The sequence below is a fragment of the Tachysurus vachellii genome, chromosome 2, assembly GCF_030014155.1.
Source record: "Tachysurus vachellii isolate PV-2020 chromosome 2, HZAU_Pvac_v1, whole genome shotgun sequence".
NCBI lineage: Eukaryota > Metazoa > Chordata > Actinopteri > Siluriformes > Bagridae > Tachysurus > Tachysurus vachellii.
Genome location: NC_083461.1, coordinates 14,434,670 through 14,457,469, shown reverse-complemented (window position 1 = coordinate 14,457,469; position 22,800 = coordinate 14,434,670). Strand labels below are relative to the sequence as shown.

General features: G+C 39.3%; 2 protein-coding genes across 6 annotated transcripts in view; both read left to right on the top strand.

Annotated features, from left to right (window-relative positions):
- ablim1b (actin binding LIM protein 1b) overlaps positions 1-16,544 on the top strand; it is a 60,075-nt gene extending 43,531 nt beyond the window's left edge. For 2 of the 3 annotated variants that reach the window (XM_060858336.1, XM_060858326.1), the window contains exons 8-25: positions 401-459; positions 4,883-4,927; positions 5,471-5,548; positions 6,034-6,192; positions 7,214-7,261; positions 7,564-7,602; positions 8,025-8,060; positions 8,255-8,384; positions 8,664-8,756; positions 9,436-9,450; positions 9,988-10,080; positions 10,337-10,384; positions 11,254-11,400; positions 11,803-11,888; positions 12,014-12,137; positions 12,216-12,280; positions 13,247-13,301; positions 13,405-13,753. In XM_060858336.1, the coding sequence (XP_060714319.1) occupies positions 401-459; positions 4,883-4,927; positions 5,471-5,548; positions 6,034-6,192; positions 7,214-7,261; positions 7,564-7,602; positions 8,025-8,060; positions 8,255-8,384; positions 8,664-8,756; positions 9,436-9,450; positions 9,988-10,080; positions 10,337-10,384; positions 11,254-11,400; positions 11,803-11,888; positions 12,014-12,137; positions 12,216-12,280; positions 13,247-13,301; positions 13,405-13,424 (1,340 nt within the window). In that variant the 3' untranslated portion in view covers positions 13,425-13,753. Of the gene's footprint in view, positions 1-400; positions 460-764; positions 900-4,882; positions 4,928-5,470; positions 5,549-6,033; positions 6,193-7,213; positions 7,262-7,563; positions 7,603-8,024; positions 8,061-8,254; positions 8,385-8,663; positions 8,757-9,435; positions 9,451-9,987; positions 10,081-10,336; positions 10,385-11,253; positions 11,401-11,802; positions 11,889-12,013; positions 12,138-12,215; positions 12,281-13,246; positions 13,302-13,404; positions 13,754-13,805; positions 13,881-14,760; positions 14,842-14,977 lie in introns of those variants that run through there. The other variant, XM_060858345.1, reaches the window with a different exon arrangement.
- Positions 16,545-18,065: 1,521 nt separating this feature from the next.
- Positions 18,066-22,800, top strand: part of afap1l2 (actin filament associated protein 1-like 2) — a 32,455-nt gene continuing 27,720 nt past the window's right edge. The window contains exons 1-2 of one of the 3 annotated variants that reach the window (XM_060858274.1): positions 18,066-18,157; positions 20,696-20,754. In XM_060858274.1, coding sequence (XP_060714257.1) covers positions 20,739-20,754 — 16 coding nt within the window. In that variant the 5' untranslated portion in view covers positions 18,066-18,157; positions 20,696-20,738. Of the gene's footprint in view, positions 18,158-20,483; positions 20,559-20,596; positions 20,755-22,800 lie in introns of those variants that run through there. The other 2 variants (XM_060858266.1, XM_060858282.1) reach the window with 2 other exon arrangements.

The window sequence follows — 22,800 nt, the reverse complement described above, 5'->3', positions numbered from 1 at the left end:
CAGCTGATAATGTAAAAGGACATACACCTGACTTCTAATCTGCTTAGGTGCATTAAAAAATTTTCCATCCATGCTTTTCAATTTCACAGTGACTCTGGATTTCTGAAAGATACACAATGCTTGGACGTCATGTACAGAGACTTAATGATAAGTGGGAAGAGTAGGACGAGAGAAGCTGAAAAATGACATAACATTCATAACATTCTTTTTGTCTGTTTGTCTGTCTGTCTGTCTGTCTGTCTGTCTGTCTGTCTGTTTTTTATTTTTGAAGCACCATAGAAATTAAACAAAATTTAATATGCAGACTTTGACTTTGTCTTCTATACGGCTAAAAGTCATATACAGTAGATGAAGTTTGATTACAAACTTTTCTCTCTCTCTTTTTTTTCTCTCAAAACAGGCTCTACAGTGTGGCATCCAGATTGTAAGAGCAACATCAAAGTAGAAGAGAAGTACAGGGTGAGTTTTAGCTCCACGATTTATCCAATCATCCACACACCTGTCACTCACCCGGTTGGTCCTCTGTCCTCACTTTCTTTCATTGAGCTTTCTTTTTACTTGCATCCTCAGTCCAGCGACAGGTGATACAGTGTAACAACTTTACCCTTTTTCTACAAATTTCCACAAACCTCTGTGTGGCGTCGCTCTAATGATTGTTTGAGTGTGAGTTGATTGGTGTGCTTCTCAGAACCAGGTGATATGTGTGTGTCAGTGTGTGTCAGTGTGCGTCAGATTGTCCTTTCTCTTCTGGTTCTCCTCTGTAGGAAGCGCGGCAGAGACCTGGCAGAAAGCCCCGCCCTTTTGATATCTTTTTGCCCCAGTCTAAGTGTGAGTCTCAGTGTAAGACGAAGGGCCGGGGTGGCTCTGCTCGAGGCGTACGTCCCCTGCGCAGGACGGAGGTTTGCAGTCTCCTGTCTCCCCCCTCTGTCCTGCACCACTTCCAGCTAAACTCACTGTCCTGCTTCACCTGCAAGCCAGACCATATTGTGTCTCTTTAAGGACAGTGAAGTTCACTGGGGTATTTGCAGAACAGAGGGGGCAACACTCCAGATACACACTGTGCCTCCTCCAGAAAATGCAAGCATAGAGTGTTAGCTTGCTGTCTTGTGCTAAATTGCTTCAGGAGCAAAGAAATTTGGTGAATCCTGTGATTCACATCATGTAATTAATAACCAGCACATCTGTCTTTCTGAACAACTGGCATGAACAAGAAACTGAGCCGAGGAGACAAAACATGTGTGTGATATGTAAAAGAAGGTGGATTGCAGTAGATCCGAGAGCGCATGGTTAATTGAGATGGTCGGGATGCATGCTGAGGAGAACCTAATGACTGTATATCTGGTGGACAGCATGGCTCTGCTAATTCGGTTGTGCCCTTATGATGGCAAAAAATTCACCATACACAAACCCACATTTAGAACTACAGTTGAGTCTGTGGGCGTCAGTCAAGCTCCTGGGAGGCAATGACTAAAATTGGAAGAAAACCGTGGTTGAAAATGTAACTATTGACGGCACAGAAAAGACAGGAAGTGGGGCAGTGTACCCTTCTGATGACTGAATATTACTGACTTACCAAGTTAGGTTTGTTAAAACAAGGCCGATCGACATTGAGATTAAACACCATGTAATTTTATATTGATAATGACTTAAAAAAAAGTCACTTTAAATAATCATCTTCTAGTAGCTTTAGAGCGGTGTAAGCTGGTGACAGAGCAGGAAGTTCCATATACAGTGACGCACAGTATAGTGTTATTATATAGTGATGGTTGAGAGGCTCTAACATTAAAGCTTAAAGCTGGAACATGAAACCCAAGATGCGAGTCCAATAAAACAAATCAATATCACCTCATCAGCAATGGCCTAATAAATATAGCCCACTCATTTTATGATGCATACATGCATTTATTTGTTTATTTGTTTGTTTGTTTATTATTTTTAGTATTTCATTTCTCCAGGAGCCTGTTTCAGAAAGGAGGTTAAACCAACTCTGAGTTTAAACTTGAACTCTGAGTTGACAAACTATGAGATGGGAAACTCTGAGTTTTCGGTTACAGAACAGCTGAAAAGAGTTAGTTTTATCAACTCTAAATTGACTGACTCTGAGATAAGCGTGTGCACCACAACTATAAAAAGCCATTATCAATGGAGCACAGATTAAGGAGTCACCATGGCAACAGCGTCAAACGAAAAAAAGTCTGCATATTTCTCACCAGCAGAACTGGAAGTGCTTATGCAAGCATATGGAGAATATGAACACGTATTTAAAAAAAATAAAAAAAAACGCAACACTGCTGTATAAAACAATAGTGGATTTAAAATAAAATTTTAAAAGGTGTATTTTAAAAATATATTTAAAAAAAAAAAATATTACATATATATATATATATATATATATATATATATATATATATATATATATATATATATATATAAAATATACCTTTAAAAGGTATATTTTTAATATAACCTTCTCCCTCTAGTTACACACTTTGTTCAATTCAAGGATAATTCATGCAATTGTATATTGTTTATTTGAAAGCATTAGAAGTGCAGTTTCTTGTCTCTCCTTATTGTTCAAGTGGTTGAGGTTGATTTGGGATTTAGAAAGTAATTAATAAGTAAGTAGACCAAATTAGTAAGTTTACCAATACTTTCTAGAGATAGTAATTATTACATTAATCTAATTAGACTTGTTGAAGATGTAATCTATAGTTAGTAATTAAGAACTATTTTAGAGTAAATTCCCAACTGTTATAATATCAGAGGTGAAACCGGAAGAACAGTATTTTATTTTATCAGGAAACAACACAAAAATTGTCAGAAAGCGCTTAAGAGATAGGCATACTTTCCTGACCACTCTGCAAACAGTAGCCTTACTCAGAGCCGATGGGCCCTATACGCTCACTACGCAAGTTGCGTAGGGCCCCGCAAATTACGCAAGGCCCCGCCTCCCCCTGCCTTATTGCACAGTGCGTGTTAATTTTACTGTGTAGATGACAATATGAAGCGGTGCTATCCATCTGGCCATGAAAACAGAAAAAAGAAACAAAATGAGAGTGAAATGTGAGAACAGGAATAAGGTAAACTTGTGTTCTCTTCAGATTTGATGTCAGCAAGAGCAAATAACAGTGTTTATAAACGGCAGCTCGATAACCACGCCGCGCGTGCACATGCGTTTATATGCGCGTGCATTCGTGCACGAAATGACACGCGCGCTTTCCAGCAGCAACATCTGTGTTGGGACCAGTACAAAAAGTAGCGTGATAGCACTCCTAAAAAGAATTTTGCTTAGGGCCCCAGGGAGGTCAGGATCGGCTCTGGCCTTACTAATATGTTCTGCATCCCCGATGTTATACACAAAACTACCATTTGCAAAGACACGTAAGGATGTAAGAGCACGGCTCGGATGTAAGAGCACGGCCGCGATGGCTGATGTAAGGATGGATGAGATTATGGATCTTATTGACTGTAAAGAAAAACGGTACCACTCAAATAAAAATGCATAGGGATGTGACAAAAATCCACTCTGGGCTCAAGCGAATTAATACAGAAATTCGTCAGGATTCGTCAGGAAAAGGACACGCCATTTCATTCATTTTACATTTACGGCATTTAGTGGACCACCTTTACCCAGAGTGACTTATATTTTGTTTCAATTTATATAAATGAGCAATTGAGGGTTAAGGGCCTTGCTCAGGGGCTCAGCAATAGAAGCTTGGTGGACCTGGGATTTGAACCCATGACCTTCTGATCAGTAGTCCAACACCTTAACCACCAAGCTACCACATCCCACATTCCCTTTGCTGCTCGCTGCGTAACAGAAATGTGTGCAATGAATGAGGTGTTTAAACGTCGCTTCCTCTTTAAAAAAGGGGAGAAGACCGACAGAAACTCTGGGTTTACCAAAGAAAACCTGCTCTCGACTCCATCCAGGGTGTATCCTGCCTTGATGCCCGATGATGCCTGAGATCCTCGTGACCCGAGGTAGTTCGGATAAGCGGTAGAAAATGAGTGAGTGAGAGAGTGAGAACCTGCTCTCGACCAGGATAGGTTCACAGAGTAAGTTACTATGGTAACTGACTCCGAGTATAAGTTACCTCTCTTTCAGAAACGGGCTTAATTTAACCTGCTTTCTCAGGTTTAACATACCTCCCTTTCTGAAACGGAAAACCCAGAGTTTCCCTCATTTCAGGGTTAACATACTCAGAGTTTTCACTTAACCTCCTTTCTAAGACAGGCCCCGATCAGGATCATGGTGAACCAGAGCCTATTGTAGAAACACTGATCCAATCTAACGTTAAAGAAAGGACTTGAAGTGTTAGTCTGATGTTTGCTCTATTCACTGATAAGGATAAACATGAGGTTGAAATGTATTGCAGTCAACCACAAGTGGGGATCAGACACATTTTGGCTTCACCGTCATGTTGTCCATCATATAAACCAGTGGTTCTTAAACTTTTTGCACCCAGGGATTACAGATTAGATTTTACAGATTACAGATTTGTGTTACTGTCACGATCTAACTATTCAGATCTTATGCTCATTGCTAAATTATTTATTGATTATTTAAAAAGAAATTTCCTTGACAAAATATGTTAGATCTAACTTAAACTTGTATTTATACTCCTACAGTGTTTCATTTAAGGTTTGGATTAAACTCAGATTAGGTAAAAGAGAAAAGCTATAACTATAAAACCCCAATCATAATTAAATATCATTGATGTCATAGTATAAGGATTTCACTGACCCACTGGTTTTACTTCACAGACCCCTGGGGGACCCTATTTTGGGAACCACTTATATAAACAGTCTGTGAGTGAATCACACAGAAGTGTGTCAGAGTGTGTGATTTCCTGTGACCCCCCTCTTCCTCCCTCCACAGCTTCTCCATCCCTCTGTAACCTCCCTGCACAAATCAGAAAGGCAGGTACTGTATTCTGCTACTGGCAGCAGAGTGGCGCACGCTCTATGTGTCAGCAGCTTGAGGGCAGCACACCCACACCCAACCAGCCTATGTCCTCATAACGACCTCTGTGTGTGTGTCAATACACTGTTCATCTCTAGGGGCATGTGGCTGTTGCCCTCTGACCCAGATCTGAGTGAAGGCAATTAGACTCACTGTAGAAACTTGGCTCAGATATGAGCTCTGAGTTTGGAGAAAAAAACATTTAACAATAGATCACCATAACAACAAACCTGCATCAGTTCACAAACCATATTATTCTTATTTTAGAAGCTTTTCTTAAACTTTCACAAAGAGTCATATCTGGAGGACCATGCTGCATGGCATGTGGATGGCAGCTTGACATGGCTTGTGGATGTTTCTGTATAAGAAGCTGGGATGGGATGCTGTTAATGCTGAAATCTTGCACTGATCCTGTCATTTGAGCTTTCGTGCGAGTCTGTGTGTCTATGTGCCTGCATGTTTGTGCTTGGCTGATCACTAACACAAAGTCTTGTTCATCTGCAGCCCACAAGGTCTTCGTCGGAGAGTATCTGTTCTCGGCCGGGTTCCAGCATCCCTGGCTCACCTGGTCACACCATCTATGTGAGTCATCCTCGCCAGCGCCCCTTATCTCTCAATGAACCAATCACCATACTCTTTCAGATGGAGTCTGTAGCTGCATGAGGCTGCACAGAATATTTTGCTTGTTTTCTTTCTCTTCTTTCTCTCTAATCAGTTACATTTGCAGTGAGCTCTTAATATCTACCCTTCTTTATGTAGTAAATACATAGGTACATGCATACACAGAAAACTGTGTGTGTGTGTATGTATACTGTTTAAGGGATCTTTAGCATAATGGGAAGCACAGCTGCAATGAATCATAGCCATACATGAAGCCCCACATGGTCTGTTTTCTTTGTTTGTATGTTGTTGTTTTTTTTTGTGGTGACCCGTGTGACGTGCTGTTGTAACTATGGTCATATGTGATGTGGAAATGTTTCACCCCGAGTATGACCTTCCTTCCTTTCCCTTTGTCTCTCCCTCTGTGTGATTCCCTTCCTTCTGTGTCCCACCTCTCCTCCCTCTAGGCAAAAGTAGACAATGAGATCATTGATTACAAGGACCTAGCAGCCATCCCCAGAGTCAAGGCCATTTATGACATAGAGCGTCCAGACATGATATCCTACGAGTCTCTGCACTCCACCTCATCTACCCTGGAGAGACAGGGCAGACACAGCCCTGGAGAGGTAATAAAGAGCCAATATCATCTAATCATGCAATGCTCCAACAACTGAGTACACTGATATTCCTAAAGGAAGAATTATAGTGAGGAATTACACTTAGTAAATTATTAGGTAATCTGCAGCTACAATACAGACAGGATAGTTTAAAAAATTGGTTCATGTTAAAGTCAAAGAAGGCTTTTTATATATTATGTATATTACATAGTTGAATTAATAATTGAAGGCAAACTATAAAGGCTGTAATCTTTCCTGCAAAAGCTGGTAAAACATTTAAACAGTTTGCAGCATGCCTGGTCTCATGCACTCCTGAGTAATACTTTATAAAAGTATTTACATAAACATGTCAATCTTGACTAAATTTATTTGTCGTTGTATCAGAGTAGATGGTACAGTATATAATTCAATGGTATTGGCATCTGGGCAGATGTGCTTTACTTTATCAGTTCCTTGCTCAAATGGGCCCGTGATCTCCATGGATAGTAGTGTACAAGGCCACCGCCCCATATACCCAGCCTCACCCTGACAGTGATCCTAACCCTTCTTGTGTGTGTGTGTGTGTGTGTGTGTGTGTATGTGTGTGTGTGTGAATTTATATCTTACAACAAATGTTTTAATATCATTATCACACATATATTGAACATTGTCGTGTCATTCCATGTCTGTGTATCAGAGGGAACTGATTGGGTTTTATATTTACTGCTACTGCTGGTTTTATATTAAACATTGCCAAGTCGTACCTAGAGCTGCATGTGCGGCGTCTGTGTTCAGTCTGTTATGGTGCCCTCTGCTGACCACACTTAGAGTTTTATCGTCACATGTGGGACTCAAGTCAATCAATGACACATAACATACTGCAAACTCAGGCTCTTGTTTCTTTTATTTGATAAAAGGAAAGACAAGACGGCTATATACACCAAGCACACCCTTTTCAAGGGTATTGGTAGTGTTATACTGTATGATCAGGTACTAACCAGTTTGAAAGCAGTCTCATGCTGTAACTGTAGGCTGTGCTTCCTTCCTACAGTGCCAGAGTACTAAAGGTGACCAATCCCCCATCAGAGGCCATATTAAAGTGAGTGTGTACAGGATTGCAGCAATGCATATGCACTGATCCTAAAGTAACACTTCTAACACAAGCAAACAAATCCCAGAATAATTTTCTTAACTAGCCGAAAAAAACTTTATCAAGCAGCAAAATGGTAACTGAACAGAATATTTAAATCTCTAACCAAACTAATCACGTAATTTGTTTTAATCTGAGGAAAATGACAATACTGCACGGCAGTCAAAAAAACGTGTGTTATTTGTTTTCCTATGTTTTCCCTAATCATATCAGCTGATAGTGACACCTATGGTTTATATCTGCTTTATTAGACCATGCCACAAGACCCATCTCCCATGTCAGCTGAGACTGTAAGTTGTTCAGGAATGTTGAAGAAAAAAAAAAAAGTTTATCTTCACCAGCAGAGTTTTATCCTGCACAACTTTTCTCTCCTGTTTGATTTTTTTCCATCTGTTGTATACGGGCACCTCTGTGGGTCTCAGCATGCGATCTGGTGCTTGTTTGTCTTTATTTTTGTGTTTCATTACAAACTTAAAGAATCATTGCATCTCTGCTTTCCTTAAAACTAGTTAAAATATTCACATTCTTGTTTCAGTCAACAATGTTAAACCCAGTTGCTCTTATCTCTTTTAATGAATCATTTATTTCTTATCTATTAAACTCTTCTTATCTATTAGACTCTTTTACGCTGTCCTTCTACTCAGTGTAAAGAGTTTGTCTTTTAGTCACATTTATTCAGAGTTTTTCCTCCTGTTGTTTTTGTTTTTTTTAGTCACCAAGAACCCTGTCTCCCACCCCGTCTGCTGAGGTTAGAGTCTGCTCCATACTAAGACCTAGATGCATGCAGACATCAGTTCAGTTAGTGTTGTTTTAGTTTTAGTTACTAATATTGATACAAGAACAAAATCCAGTTCTAGTTATAGGGCTCCTGCTAGCACATTTTTAGGAACACCCGTAAACAATGTCCGTAAACCGACAGTGTGTCTGTGTGTTGTATACTAGGGTTGTTATGACATTCGAGAACGCATTATGCAACGATCCACCAGCCAGGGTTCCATTGGCTCCCCAATGTACAGCAGACACAACTACACACCTACACTGTCTAAGACACCGCAGCACTTCCACAGACCAGGTGAGAGTCAGCTTCTATTACTTCTTTATTTACTTCCTTTAGGTTACCCCCAGGAGCAGCAGCCTTTATATATGGAAGTATTCTGTGTGTGTGTGTGTGTGTGTATGTGTGAGAGAGTGTATGTGGCATTGCTGGAGGTTCTTTATCTTTCTGAGGCTTTTCTGCTTTTCTTCTGCTTTTCCTGCTTTGTTTATTTTGCCATCCCTTGCCCCTTTTTCCCTTTCTTTTTTCCCCACACCCTTTTTTCTCCATCCTCCTCTTTGTCTGAGCACCTGGCAGGAATGCTGAAGCTCTGCTCCTCTTTGCGCTCCAGCACCAGTGACAACCGTCCCACTTCCCCTTTCCGACATCACTTCCTCCCCCATAACAAAGGTAAGAACCCACACGTGTTCCCTGAGTGGAGTGAACGCCTTACAAACCAGTAACTAGTAACTAGTAACTAGTGTCAGTATTTGTGTTTTTACTGAGGCTCCCCAAACTGGAGCTAAACAGTTCTAAAACAATCCCCTCATTTATGCGGCTACCAAACATCAGGAACCATAAGCTTTAATATATTAAATTGGTGCTATGCTGGGCAACGCTCAGAATAAGCACACGCAGCACATAAGAGGGTCATCCATTTTGGCAAGCTTGTATATAACCAACTAGTACTGTTCAGTAGTTTCCACAGAAATGAAAATGATTCCAGGAACTAAAATTGGCAGTAGTTCCTCAGATGGAAATATGTCTCTAAACTGTGCGTTTCAGAAAATATATGGCAAAATATTTAGACTTCTCCAGTAGTTCTGAAGATGTTGCTTTGGAATAATTTTATTAACATAGTCTATTTAGCTTGTTGGTTTGTGCACTGTATGTATACTGTAGCATCATTGAAGGGAGTCAGAAGTACTGAACTTGTGTCATCAGCATGGCATGTATACTTCCAGATATAGTTAGGTTGAAAGTTGCATTGGGACGGCCACATTGCTCCCAAGCTTCATGTAAACTGAGCACGGCCGGCTAATCAGACATTCCTGTATATAATGCATATGTGCCTTTGTCCTTCTTACAGATTCTTTCTGCATAGGTATGTCTTGGCTTTGTGGCTGTTATTCTCATTGTGTGGTGCTTACTTTATCTTCTGTCTGTGCCAGCTGTGAGGCATGTCCCGCCTGAAATTACTATGACTGTTTATCACTCCTCTTTCTGTATCTTCTCTCATTCGTTTCAGCATCGTATTATTCAGTGGTAGATGACATGACGGCCCTTCGCTAACACTTTATGCTGCATGCTGCTGCTATTTATTTTCTTACCGACAGTCAGTGTCACAGTAGGGAATTCGTGGAAATGAGCTGCTAAACGTTTGTCTGTTTTTGTTATCCTTAAATTTATGGGCATCTTGAGTGTTGCCGATGTAAAGTGCAAGTTTTATTTTTTTATGCTGAAGTGTTTGTTATTGAGGAGAATTTGCATGCTGTGTCTCTGTTGTCTTGTACAGAGAGATCACACTTGATTCATCCATCACACTTTCCTTCTCGCTTTCCTTACATATTTTTTCTATCTTCTCCTCTTCCTTTCATGCTTGTTTCCTTTTTTCCTGCTTCTTCTCCTCTTCTTTGTGGAGGTACTGAGCCGTCGAGTGGCCGGAGTTCTCCTTTGTCCTCTCGCTCGGCCACCCCGACCCTCTGTCTGACCCCTAAACATTTCCACATACCAGGTAGGAGCGGGAGTACTGACAAGCAGTGTGTGTGTGTGTGTGTGTGTGTGTGAATGTGTGTGTTAGTGAGTGAGTCTGTGAGTGTGTGAATGTGTCTGTGTGTGTGTTTTCCCAAACCCTTCAGTTCAAAATATTTTTGATGTGTGTATTATGTGCATTCAAGTTTGTATTATTTTATGGACCATCATCAATGTTCTTCAAATTGTACATATCTAAGATTTCTGGGCTCCATTTTTGTCTTTACTTTTTATTCCAGACCAAGGCATGAACATGTACAGAAAGCCACCAATCTACAAACAACATGGTATGATCATTTGCTAATTTATTTTTAAAACACATATCTTTGTTGCATTTACTTCAGTGGCATTTAATGTGCATTGGCAGTTAAGCATTTGTTTCTGGTTATGTGTAAATCGCTTAATAAAGCACAGTCCTGGTATGAGTCGCATAATGAATATTTTAATGCTTGAGTAAGTCATGTGAGTAAAGTGAGACAGATTTTTACATGATTTCGATTACCACTTTTTTCTTTAATTGTTATTTAATTATCATTGAGAGCGATTGTATGTTGTGTGAAAGTCTATTCTCTGATCATGTTTTGTACATTTATGTTTGTTCATGTGGATGTTGGCATCATCTTTCCATTAACATTTTGTTGTGGCAAATGTGACTACATATTCCATGTTAACATGTAAGTACTGTTCAGCTCAGCTCAGCTCAGTTCAGACTCTCTGACAGTTGTTTGTACTACTCTCTCTTCTCTTTCCTCATTGCCAACTCACTCAGCCCTGAAAACTAAAATCACTACTTCTCTTCTGCCCTGTAAAAAACTTTTGCCTTTAATTGCATGGGATTATGAAATGCAGACAAATCACTAATAAAGTTTGAGAGCTTACACTTTGCATCCTTTATAAAAATAATTTTCTGAAAATTCAATAGTGCTATAAAGAGATCTGTATGAACCTACAGTGCTGGTCATAAAAATATCAAAGCATGTGATTTTTTTTTTTTTTTAAATAAAAAAAAAACCTAAGTGTAAATATTGTGCCTAGTGAATACAAATCAAATCCTAAACTATGTAATGTCCTGCTTTGAATGGAATGGCCAGCATTGTATCTGCTTTCCGCCTTTGTCAATCAACTGATAGCCAAGTTCCCCAAAATACCAATCCAGATTCAGCTGCCCTAGCAGCCCAAAGCAAGTTTACTGGTGACATCATCAAATCTTCCAAGTTCCCTGCTGCTCAAGCTCCTCAGCCGGATGAAACAGCAAAGATTGAGACTGACCACTGGCCGTGTCCTCCCTCCCTTGCAGCCCTAGGTAGGCTTATACCTCCGGCTCCTCCAGGAGGATTTAACCTACTGAGAAGCATGTGAAAGCAGAGTGAAAGGCACAAGGATGATGTTGGCAATGTCAATACTGTATGTCTTGTCAGATAGACCCGACGTTTCCACAGTGGAAGAGCAGTAGTTTCTGTAAAGTCTTTTATTTGGGTTAGGTAATATAAACATCCTAAATCAATTAAATCATCCACATCATCAATCTACATACCATTGCTCGGTTCTTATCATTGCACTCTTATCATTGCACACGAATCCATTGTTTTTGTTATCATGTGTGGAAGCTTGTGTGCTTTCATCAAAAGTTAATGATTCAAGCATTAATGCATAAGGTGTACACTGATCCTCTGTTTATTTTGATAAATATTCCATGTGCAATCAGGCTCAGATATGAGGAGTCGCTCTCGAGATGAAGAGGAGGAAGAACAGTTCAAACGAAGACAGCTCCAAGAAGATCATCTTAGCAAGGTGATGGGGCGAGCACACTTGCACAAAACATTCATTATAATCCTTGAGGAAATGGAAGAAATCACAGAAATCTACAGAGATTGGATGTATTTTGCTAAATGTTTTTTTTTTTAACAATACTACAGATCCAGTCTGGTCTTGGGAAGCTAATTTTGAAGGAGGAGATGGAAAAGGAAATGAACAGGGAGAGATATGCTCGCAGTGTGGCCGCCCAGCGGTACGAGTCTCAGCACTTCAACTACACAACAGGTACTGCACCACACACCAGCTCCTCAAACTGCACGGCTTTGGCACGGTCACACTTACTGTTTAATCATTTGTCTGCAGATCCCAACTCTCCCACGTCTAAAACCTCTTCACTGCCAGGATATGGACGCAACGGCCTTCTTCGGGTAAGAGAGCAAGCCACAGTAGGTGTGTCTTTAAGCTGATTTATAAAAACTGAGGTATTTTTTTGAGGTCTGTTGCATGGAGATTTAACTCTAAAAGCCATTGAGGAAGTTGCATGTCTTTAATTACTTATATCTATTTCAATAAGTATGCACACATAAGTTTACAGGTTTTACTAGCTTGAATAACAGGATTCAATATGAGCTTTTTAATTATATTTCTAAACAGTTGTATATTTATTACCAACGCTTGCTAACACTAGCTTGCTGGCTAAAATGGTAGGATTTATGGTAGGAAATAAACTAAAGTTATGTCTTATGTGATTATATTATTATTATATTATGTGAATAATATTATTATATTATGTGAATAATGTTCAATGCTAGGGCTAGTAAACTAGCTAACACAAAATATCATATTCATATTTGCAAAAAAAAGTTTACTTCTTAATTGCCAGCCACCTTCTGTAGCTTGCGGAATATCTGAGAGGAAGTCTATGTAATAAAATGTTCTGTATTACATTGCTAACAGTGACTAGCTGAACATAAGTGACATGATTGCTAAAAGGAAGTCATATTCAGAAAACTTTATAATCTTCATTGCTAATGCTAGCCAGATATCAACAATGATTAAAATTAACAGGATTTCATAATAGTTAATTTATAAATGTTATTTTTCTAAATGCTAATAATCTTCACTGCTAAAACTAGCAAACATGACGCCTTGATAGACAAACATAGCAATTACAGAGCAAATTTTATGGTCTGGTGCCTACAGGAAAATGTTTGAAAGGTGTGTCTTTGAGATTATATACAGTATATTTGGGATCAAAGTCAAGGCCACTAGTCTACAGCCTCACACAATGTATACAGTATATGATCTCATTTTTTACAATTATGGAAAGAAAAAAAATATATTTACACATGTCCACATTACTACATGTCTTTTGACTGTCTTTTCATCCACAGTCAACAGAATTCTCTCAGTATAACAGTTACGGGGATGTGTGTAGAGGACAGAGAGGTATTTAAATGCTTTACATATCACATTTAGAGTAGTCTTTGGATAAACTGGAACAAAGGCTCACACTAAACTGTCTTCTTCCTCTTTTCCTATCGTTATGCAGATTTCAAGGTACGTGACTGATACAATCTAGAACCTGATCAGCTGCACTGAGCATGTGCATCAGCCATCATGTACATGCGAATGTGGAATCATGCTCCATGTTACACCTTGCTACGTTTAAAAACAAAGGGGAGGGGAGCATGAACAAGGGGTTTTATCATTACATATGCACATCCTGAGAGGTTCATACATACCCAGGGTTATAATAAAGAAGTTAACTTTATTTTTATGGGTAGCATAGTTAATGTCAGACTCCCTGCTCATAATTTCAGATAAAGAAAAGTAGGTGTTTGTCTTTAGTTGTCAAGTCTTTCCCATGGTTTCTTTTACTACCATACCTCTTTTTGTTTCTTTTCTTTTTTTTTTTTATTATTTACATTGCATGTGTGTTCTGTTCTGTAGCTCGCCCAAGATGGCCAGGTTCCCTTAAGCAGAATGGACAGGGGATTGTCAATGCCTAACATGTTGGAACATAAAGCAAGTATTGCATGTGTTTTTGTTTGTTTTGTTTTATTTTGTAATAAATACATTTCCCTTCTCTTTCTCATTTTGTGTTTCCTCTTGTTCTGTTAACACCTGCCCCCTTAACACATAGGTTATTTTATTAGAGTAAATTAGGGTCTCTTGTGACAGCCTCACAGTTTATAGGCAGGGGGATGAAGAGAGAAGACTAGGGACTTCCAGTGCTGTGAAATGATGTAATGATATGCTTTGCTATGTCTGCGCTGTACACATTTTTCCAGATCATTGATACCCACCTATCCTAAATCTGGCTGAAGAGGCTTAAGAGCTGCATGTTCTTGGTTTCTTTAAAGGTGCTGCTATAGTCCCCACAATCTTCACACGATCATGCATTGTTCCATTTTTTTTTTGCATTAAATAAAGTAATATTCCAAGTAGAAAAGATAGATGTCCTCCATCCAGAGTTAAAATTGGAATGACATAGCAGATTTACATCCTTTTTATTTAGACATGTGATTTTTTTTTTTTTTTACATTTATATTTATCATATCATTTGATCTTAATTTGGCCTTCTTCACTTTGTCCTCTTCTTCCTTTTTTAAAGTGATGTGACACACATTTGTTCTTTTAAAGGAATTCACATATAATTCACGAAAAAAGGTTTATGCCACAGTCTGCTTTTCCCTGTTTCTCTCCCCTTGTGACCTGAGTCATGGCCTGCCCCTAACACACCCCCATCTCTGTGCAGTTTGAGTTTTGTCTGTTTTTGTTTCTATGTGTGAGTAAATAGTCGTGTTCCCTGCATGTGCATTTTTCCAGCTTTGCTTTTCAGTGATTCATTGTGTTTGGCATTGTGTTTCTTCTCCATAACAAGACAATCCCTCCTTTTGTAAAGGTGTATCCCTATGAAATGCTCACTATCACCAATAGAGGGCGTACTAAGCTACCGAAGGACGTGGACAGGACAAGACTGGAGGTAATTAGATAGAAGCCACACTCCTGGCTGTGGCATGGGAATAAGATATGTTGATGCTGCACTTTCTCTACTTCCCCTTTCTTTAACTTGACTTTCTCAGTGCAGTTATTTAACCTGTATGTTGTTGTCTCCTCAGCGTCACCTGGCTCCTGAAGTATTCTTTGATGTCTTTGGAATGGAGATCCAGGAGTTTGACAAGCTTCCTCTTTGGAAGCGCAATGATATGAAGAAGAAAGCCAAGCTTTTTTAGCCAGGACATTGTGCATGTTTTAATTTATCAGACACTCCAATAATGTATTATAGCTGTAGTTTTCTGATTTGCTTTTCCTTTGTTTCCTTTTATTCTCCCTTTTTTGTTTGCTTCCAACAGTCTGATACACATGGACATAAAGTACTTTTTTGATTCAAAACAAAGACAACACCTTTTTTATCCCAAGGCAGAGTTTTCATTTGAGTAGGTTTAAAGTGAACTGCGATCAAACCACTCTAGAGAGCATATTAGTGAGGACTGGTTATTATCTCTCACATTTAACTAACATGAAACCTGACTTCCGAGCAAAGCTTTCTTGCCTTGCACTCCTTCCTGCCCTCTCATAAAACAGGACTGTAATCTTTTTTGGGGGAAAGTGGTGGGGGGCAGAAGGCTATCTGCAGGGTTCTTCCTCTAAACAGGCTATTAAGGTGATGGAAATGGAGGAGCTCCAGAAGCTCCCCGCTGCTGTGGCCCTAACGAGGGCCTTGATGTTTGTTAATGGGGGGAAGTTAGAACTTCTGTCGGTGAATGAAGATGAGAGGCCTGGGCTCCACCTGTGGTGGGGAAGGCCTTAACAGACCATCCAGGCTTCTGGAACTTATTAGAACCTGAAGAAACAGAAAGACACATCTGCTCTAACGCTCCTCCCAACCATCTCTCTCATTCATCAAGCTATGGCTTAGCATGATTTCTCTACAGTCATAATCTCTACTTTCTTAGTTTTATGCTCTTTTGGTAGTTCCCTTTTAGCCCCATTAACTATTTTTGTAATTTAAAACAAACAGAAATATTGCATTTGACAGCTGGGGTGCAGGTAATGTTATGGAAATGTTAGGGAACAAAAGCCAACCTCCTCCTTCCTCTGAAAAAAGCTTTTTCTTCACCACTGGAGGTCAGGCTTGTGTCATTAGGAATACTTGAGCTCATCCTACTTTTCAGGCCCCTCCATCACTGGAAACTGACAATCCTCTCCTTCTGACCACTACTAACCTGCAATATATGTTTTAGCAACATATCACTTTGACTAAATTTACATTTAAAAAGAAACACCTTTGATATTTCTGCATTTTATAAAGCTGAAGTATTTTAAACTGCCACTGTATTGCTGGGAGACTGATGGAGCCGTAGCCATAGAATGTGTGTCAGAAGTAGGTTTGATAGCAGGGCCATATCTGTCATTACGTATAAAGCTGCCAGACAGTGTTGTTCCCATGTCACTGGATGTACGTGCAGTAGAGGTGTTTGGCTGTTGGTGACCGTTAATTCCCAGCAGTTTCCTGGGTTATCTGCAGGGTTAAGGACCGAGGACTAGGAAATAAAAAAAATACTGGGTTTATATCACACAACAAAAAGGTGATGAGACTATGGTGTTGAAATTCTGGTTTTGATACCCGTCATGACAATGATGTAAAAACTGAAATGAGTAATAAAACTCTGCTTCAGATATTTATTTTGTTGGTTAATCATTTTGTCTTTCACAAACACTACCACAACAAGGTAATAACTAATAGCTGTTTCACCTAAAGAAAGTTTATTCAAGTGTATCCCTTCAATCACACGACCATGACTTTTCCCAAACTCATTAATAAAGAAACATTCTGAGAATTCACTTGACTGTGACATGCACACTAAGTGCAAAACCACACATATTCACAAATGAGCCATCCTGTAAGCTCATCATCATGGATGGTTTGGTTCATTGTATAGGACAACAATTCATTATTTTTAGTCTTTGTTCAGAATCTTGTGACCTCACAGCTATGCCCTAGTGGTTATGACCAAATTTGTTCTAAAGTCTTATGTCTTCCCTTGCAGACATTTCTAATGTAAGGTGTCTACAGGTCCCAGTAGGCACTAATGTTAGTGTCTGAGTCTCATGCTCCAGACCACACAAGCAAAAGAACCAGGACAAAAATGCCGGTGTAATGAAAGGTTTTGCCACAGTACACCAAACCCAGTCTTCCAGTTACATTCTCTCACACATGGTTGTTTAGGAACCTGCTCTCCTGTTTTAACCAGACTAAATCTGATCCGCTATATGATGGAGTGTTGGAATAATATTGTTTCATGACATAATGCTTAGATCCCAAAGACCCTGGAGATCAGCAGTGAGAAGTTTAAACAGGTGCCCCTCTTTCGCAAACTCTTAATAGGTTCCTTTAACTTGAAAAGGTTTGAAAGTTTAAGAAAGCAAATTATTATTGCAAATCTGTGTTACTCTGTGGATTGCTGAAAGATTTAAAGATCAAAAAATGTCTTGGAACTTCATGCATTCTTTTTCTTCTTCCAACACATAAAAAGGGAAGATGCTTTCATCTACTTGATGTTAAACACTACATCTTACAGTGTCCTGGTTGTTCACTGAGAAACTACCTCTGATTGTTGCCATTCCATCACGGCTCTTTATTTAGACACACTTGGCGTTTTCCTCAGCACCTCTTTGTGTAAAAGTACTTTAGAACATAACTCTGAGTGTCTTTTATATGGGAAAGGTTCCTGAATGAAAAGGCTTAGTGCTCAGATGAGGCTGAGTCCGTAACCCTTGCCCTCTTAGTCACAGCTGTGGAATGCTTTTTGTGTTCCAACCACCAGCAGCCCAGATAATCTGCCAGTGTCCGCACCTACCCACTCCAGCTAGCACACATAGCACAAACAACGTTCCCACAGCAATATGGCAGTGAATCTGAAGCATTTGACTGACATTTCCTGTCTCTGTATCAATCTATTTAATTGCTCTTAAACTCTTCCAGCTCTGGGGTCTAAATGAAAAAGTGTCCACTAATATCTGTTAAAAGACAGTGCTTTCTGCTCCCATGTGTAATGACTTTCATGCTTTATGAACAGGGACAATACTGCTCCCATGTCTCTTCCCTGAAAACAGACTATTAGGAGGATGGGCCACCCTCTGTATCAGCCCCTTCTTCCCATACAACTCTATGACTGCTTTTTATCCACAAAGTCAAAGCTACAAGGTTGGTGGGCCTGGCACGGAGACCAGAATGGTGGGAGACTTAGAACCGCTCCCATACCGACTCAGCGTGAGGGGATTACCCCACTCGTAAGGTGAGTAACTGAAGGAAAACAGATAAAGCAAACTCACCTTCTCACCTTTAGTCACACTGCACTTTATTGAGAGACCCCAGATTAAAAAATGGGCTCTGACATGTTCCTTGCTAACATTAATCGGGGATTTCCAGTCTATGAGCAATTCAAACTTACACAAAAAACACCATGGTCCATTACGCTCAACAGACTGTGACAGAAAGTCGTCCAACTAGGACTGAGGACTACAATGTAATTACTTAATAATTACATTTTGCAAAAAAAAAAAAAAAAAAAAAATCCAAAAAAATTGGATTTTAAAGGAGTTAGCAAGGGAGTCTATAGGAGAGACTATAAAGAATTTTTGGACTATTGCTTCTTTAGCCTTTGTACTGTGTCCGCAGATGATGGCTATTTTCTCCAAACATTACACAGTGGTTTACCCAGTGGGTGAAGAAAACCACATGTTTGCTTACTATGAGCAACTGACATGTTTATCCATGCTCTCCATGCATCAAATCCTGTTTCTTGACGACTCTAAAGTACTGGGCGCGGGGGAGCTGGGATGGAAACCTTCTGATGCCCCATGAGACTTTGCAGAGAGGTCAGCTTCTCAGAGCTTGTGACTCTCATTCACCCAGCTCACAGAGGAAGAACGCTTAGTTCTCACACTACTGACCAATAGACACATGATAACAGGATGAAAATGTAATCCTGCCATTCGTGCAAAAGCATGTTCCACTGTGATCCTATCACAACAATCTTGTTTCGACTTACCTGTTTTTTTGTTTGTTTGTTTGTTTGTTTGTTTGTTTGTTTGTTTTGTTTTTGAGATCTTGGATTTACGTGTATTATTTGAATGGTTCTCTTTCCTACTTTGTCCAGAATAGAATAAGATTTAAGAAATTAAATCTCAAACAAATAAAACCTGCTGATCCCTCACAGAGCTCAGTTATTTCAGGAATGTAAAGGGTTTTTCAAATCATAATGAAGAAGGAACAAGAGGTAACAAGAGAGGTAATTATTTATCACTGAAGGTATTGAATTTCTACTCAGAACAACCTTGGCGTAATGGGGTAATACTGTATGGTTTACTTCGTGATTGCAATCAGGAAATTATTTGAAGCACAGCTCTTGTCTCCCACTGTTCCTGACCTATACGCAGCGCATTCTTGTCATGTTTTCCTTAAGTTCAGACAATTCACCTCCCGTGGGAAATTGTAGTCTGGGAACATGTGCTTTCTCTTTTCGTATCTAAAAATCTAATTGTGGAAAAGATCTCAAATAAGCAATCAAATAACAGTACCTCCCAATTCCCTTTTTTCTCTTATATTAAAATTTACTGTATAAGTATACAGTGCAAAAACAATAGCTATAGGCTACATAACCATACATAAGTGCAAAGTGGAAGAAATTACAAAAGCATTACACAACACACTAAAAGAGAACTAACAACAATATTCAAATAATCACAAATAGAGGAACTATTAAAATAATCATATACACTCACCGGCCACTTTATTAGGTACACCTGTCCAATTGCTCGTTAACGCAAATTTCTAATCAGCCAATCACATGGCAGCAACTCAATGCATTTAGGCATGTAGACATGGTCAAGACGATCTGCTGCAGTTCAAAATGAACGTAAGAATGGGGAAGAAAGGTGATTTAAGTGGCTTTGAACGTGGCATGGTTGTTGGTGCCAGACGGGCTGGTCTGAGTATTTCAGAAACTGCTGTTCTACTGGGATTTTCACACACAACCATCTCTAGGGTTTACAGAGAATGGTCCGAAAAAGAGAAAATATCCAGTGATGCCTTGTTGATGCCAGAGGTCAGAGGAGAATGGCCAGACTGGTTCAAGCTGATAGAAAGGCAACAGTAACTCAAATAACCACTCGTTACAACCGAGGTATGTAGAAGAGCATCTCTGAACGCACAACACGTCGAACCTTGAGGCAGATGGGCTACAGCAGCAGAAGACCACACCGGTACTAGTAAGGTGTACCTAATAAAGTGGCCGGTGAGTGTACATATATATTAGAGAGAGTGAGAGTGAGAGAGAGTGTGTGTGTGTGTGTGTGAGAGAGAGAGAGAGAGAGAGAGAGAGAGAGAGAGAGAGGACATTTTGGCACGTCTGAATGGTCAACCCTTTCAGCCTCCCAGTTGGGAAGAAGTGACCCCCGTTTATTAAATTGAAATGGTCTCAGACTCCAACCGCATAATTTCTCAGTCTTTTGTTTTCAGAATTTCCCGTTTCCTAATCATTTTTGACTGAATGGACTTCTGAATTTCTAGTTCACAGTTTTGCTTTCAGTGGCTTTAATTAGGGAAATTGAGAGAGAGAGAGAGAGAGAGAGAGAGAGAGAGAGACTGAGACTGAGACTCCAAGCCTGACTTATCGGGGCTGTGAGTGAGAGCGAGTGAGTATTTGTGTGTGTGTGTGTGTGTGTGTGAGTGTGTGTGTGTGTGTGAGTGAGTGAGTGAGTGAGTGTTATGTAGAGTTTCTCTCTCCTTCATCGTTTATCACAGAACTTTGGATCTCTTTACTCTGCTCCAGAGACACTGCGCGCTCCGGAGTGTCCATCTCCGCCTCTACAAGCATGGACAAGCACAAAGGTAAGCGAAGCGATCATGCCATTTTTCCATCAATGTTTGCTGATTATGTTAACTTTCAAGTGGTTGTGAAAGAACTCAGTCGGAACTCAGACGCGCACAGACGCTGGTTCAAGTTCAAGTTCAAGCTTAGTGCAATCCTTCATTTTACCTTCAGTGGGTACAAAGGCAGATAATAAAAAAAAGTTGCCCCACATCTCACTATGCTTTATATATTTGTGTTTATATTTTGTTTGAACATTCTTCTAGACTTCTGAATTTTGAATTTTCCACTCGACACCATGAGTAATCAGCACTATCCGACCATCTCGACTGCTTCTCATTCTCCCAATGAAGCTCATTTAATGCATGAATAAACTGTTAGATATGACAGCTCTGGTGGGAGAACAACAAGGCTATGTCCCAAACAAGCGTGCTGTACACTACACACTAACCACTATGGCAAAATAGTAAGCAGTTTTAGTGCTTTAGTTAGGCTGTCTGCAGTTTTGGACGGTTTTGGCAGTATTTAACAGGCTATTTTACACTGATGGGTTCAATAGATGTGAGAAGACTCTTAATGTCCATCCTCTGATGTTATTTATGTTCACTTTTTAAACTACTACAACAAAACTAATACACAAGTCAGCAATATTAATACGATATAATAAAGTTGTGTTTAATACTATTAGACTTGTACAGCATAATTTAAGTCTATAAATTTCACAATTTACATTTACCTGTATTTAGAATTAACTGGGTTTAAACTGAATTGTATCGGGTACCATACACACATTTAACATGTTTATTCACACCTAGAGGTAATTTAGCATAGCCAGTCCACCTCATCTTAATCCAAGATCACGAACCCCAATGAGATTTTAATGTCCATCCAACTGCATTATCGTTAGCTACATAATTTAAATAGTGCCCAGACTATCAGTCTTTGATTGCTGTTTTTGCATTGGAATTATTTCCTTCTGATTATGGAAGACATCCACAGCCCTGAAGGGTCTGACTGCTATGACTGGATGCTGACAGTCATGATGGATGCCAATAGGATTGTCTATGCCAATTGTTGTAGAAAGGACATTATTTGCATTTACGCTCTTTACTGTAGTGAGTGAGTGTCACCAAAATGAGGATGGGTTCCCTTCTCAGTCTGGTTCCTCTCAAGGTTTCTTCCTCATATCATCTCACGCAACTGTTCCTTGCTGCCGTCGCCTCCGGCTTGCTCATTAGGGATAGGGATAGATATAGTATCATAAGTTAATCTTTTAAAATTAATTTTAAACTTTAATTCTATATATTCATTTATTTATTTTTATCCTTATTTCTTCTTCTTCTTCTTCTTATTATTAGTATTATTATTATTATACAGTATATTTATTTCTTTTCTCTCTCTTCTGTTTCCATACTTCTGTAAAGCTGCTTTGAGACAATTGGAAATTGTTAAAAACGCTATAAAAATAAATTGAATTGAATTGAATATTTTATATATTTTAAATATTGGGGCAGAAAGGAAAACAAAAATATCAGTACTTCCTCAGCATTCTTACTGTAATCTCCTTACAAGCTTATGGCATCTGTGTGGAACGTCTATTTACCAGCACGTGAAAAAAACACACTCTGTAGTGAAACAAGACCTGACTTGTTCCACAATAATGGCTTTCATATATAAGTTTCAGTTCGTAATTGTACTTCCTGTGAAGGCCTGGATGTTTTTACTTACTTTACTTTCAGTTATTCCCAGAACATATCCATATTTGCCTTTAAAGTGGTTTCCAATTTTGAAATTTCAAATTTTGGATTTTTGTTTTTTATCATCTTGGTTATTTGGACGTTCCAGTCAATTTATCTCCCTATTATGCAATTGCATAACGCTTAAATGTCCTGAGTTAAGCGAATGATTTACACTGATAACAAAACAAGAAGTGCTTACAAGTCTGACAACATATGTTGAAATATTGAAACTTACAGTGACCTTTTATGTCTCTGTCCTCAGTGGGTCATATGCATCATGGAGGCCAATTGCAGGTATTCAGAAATCAAAATGGCAGACAAAATGGA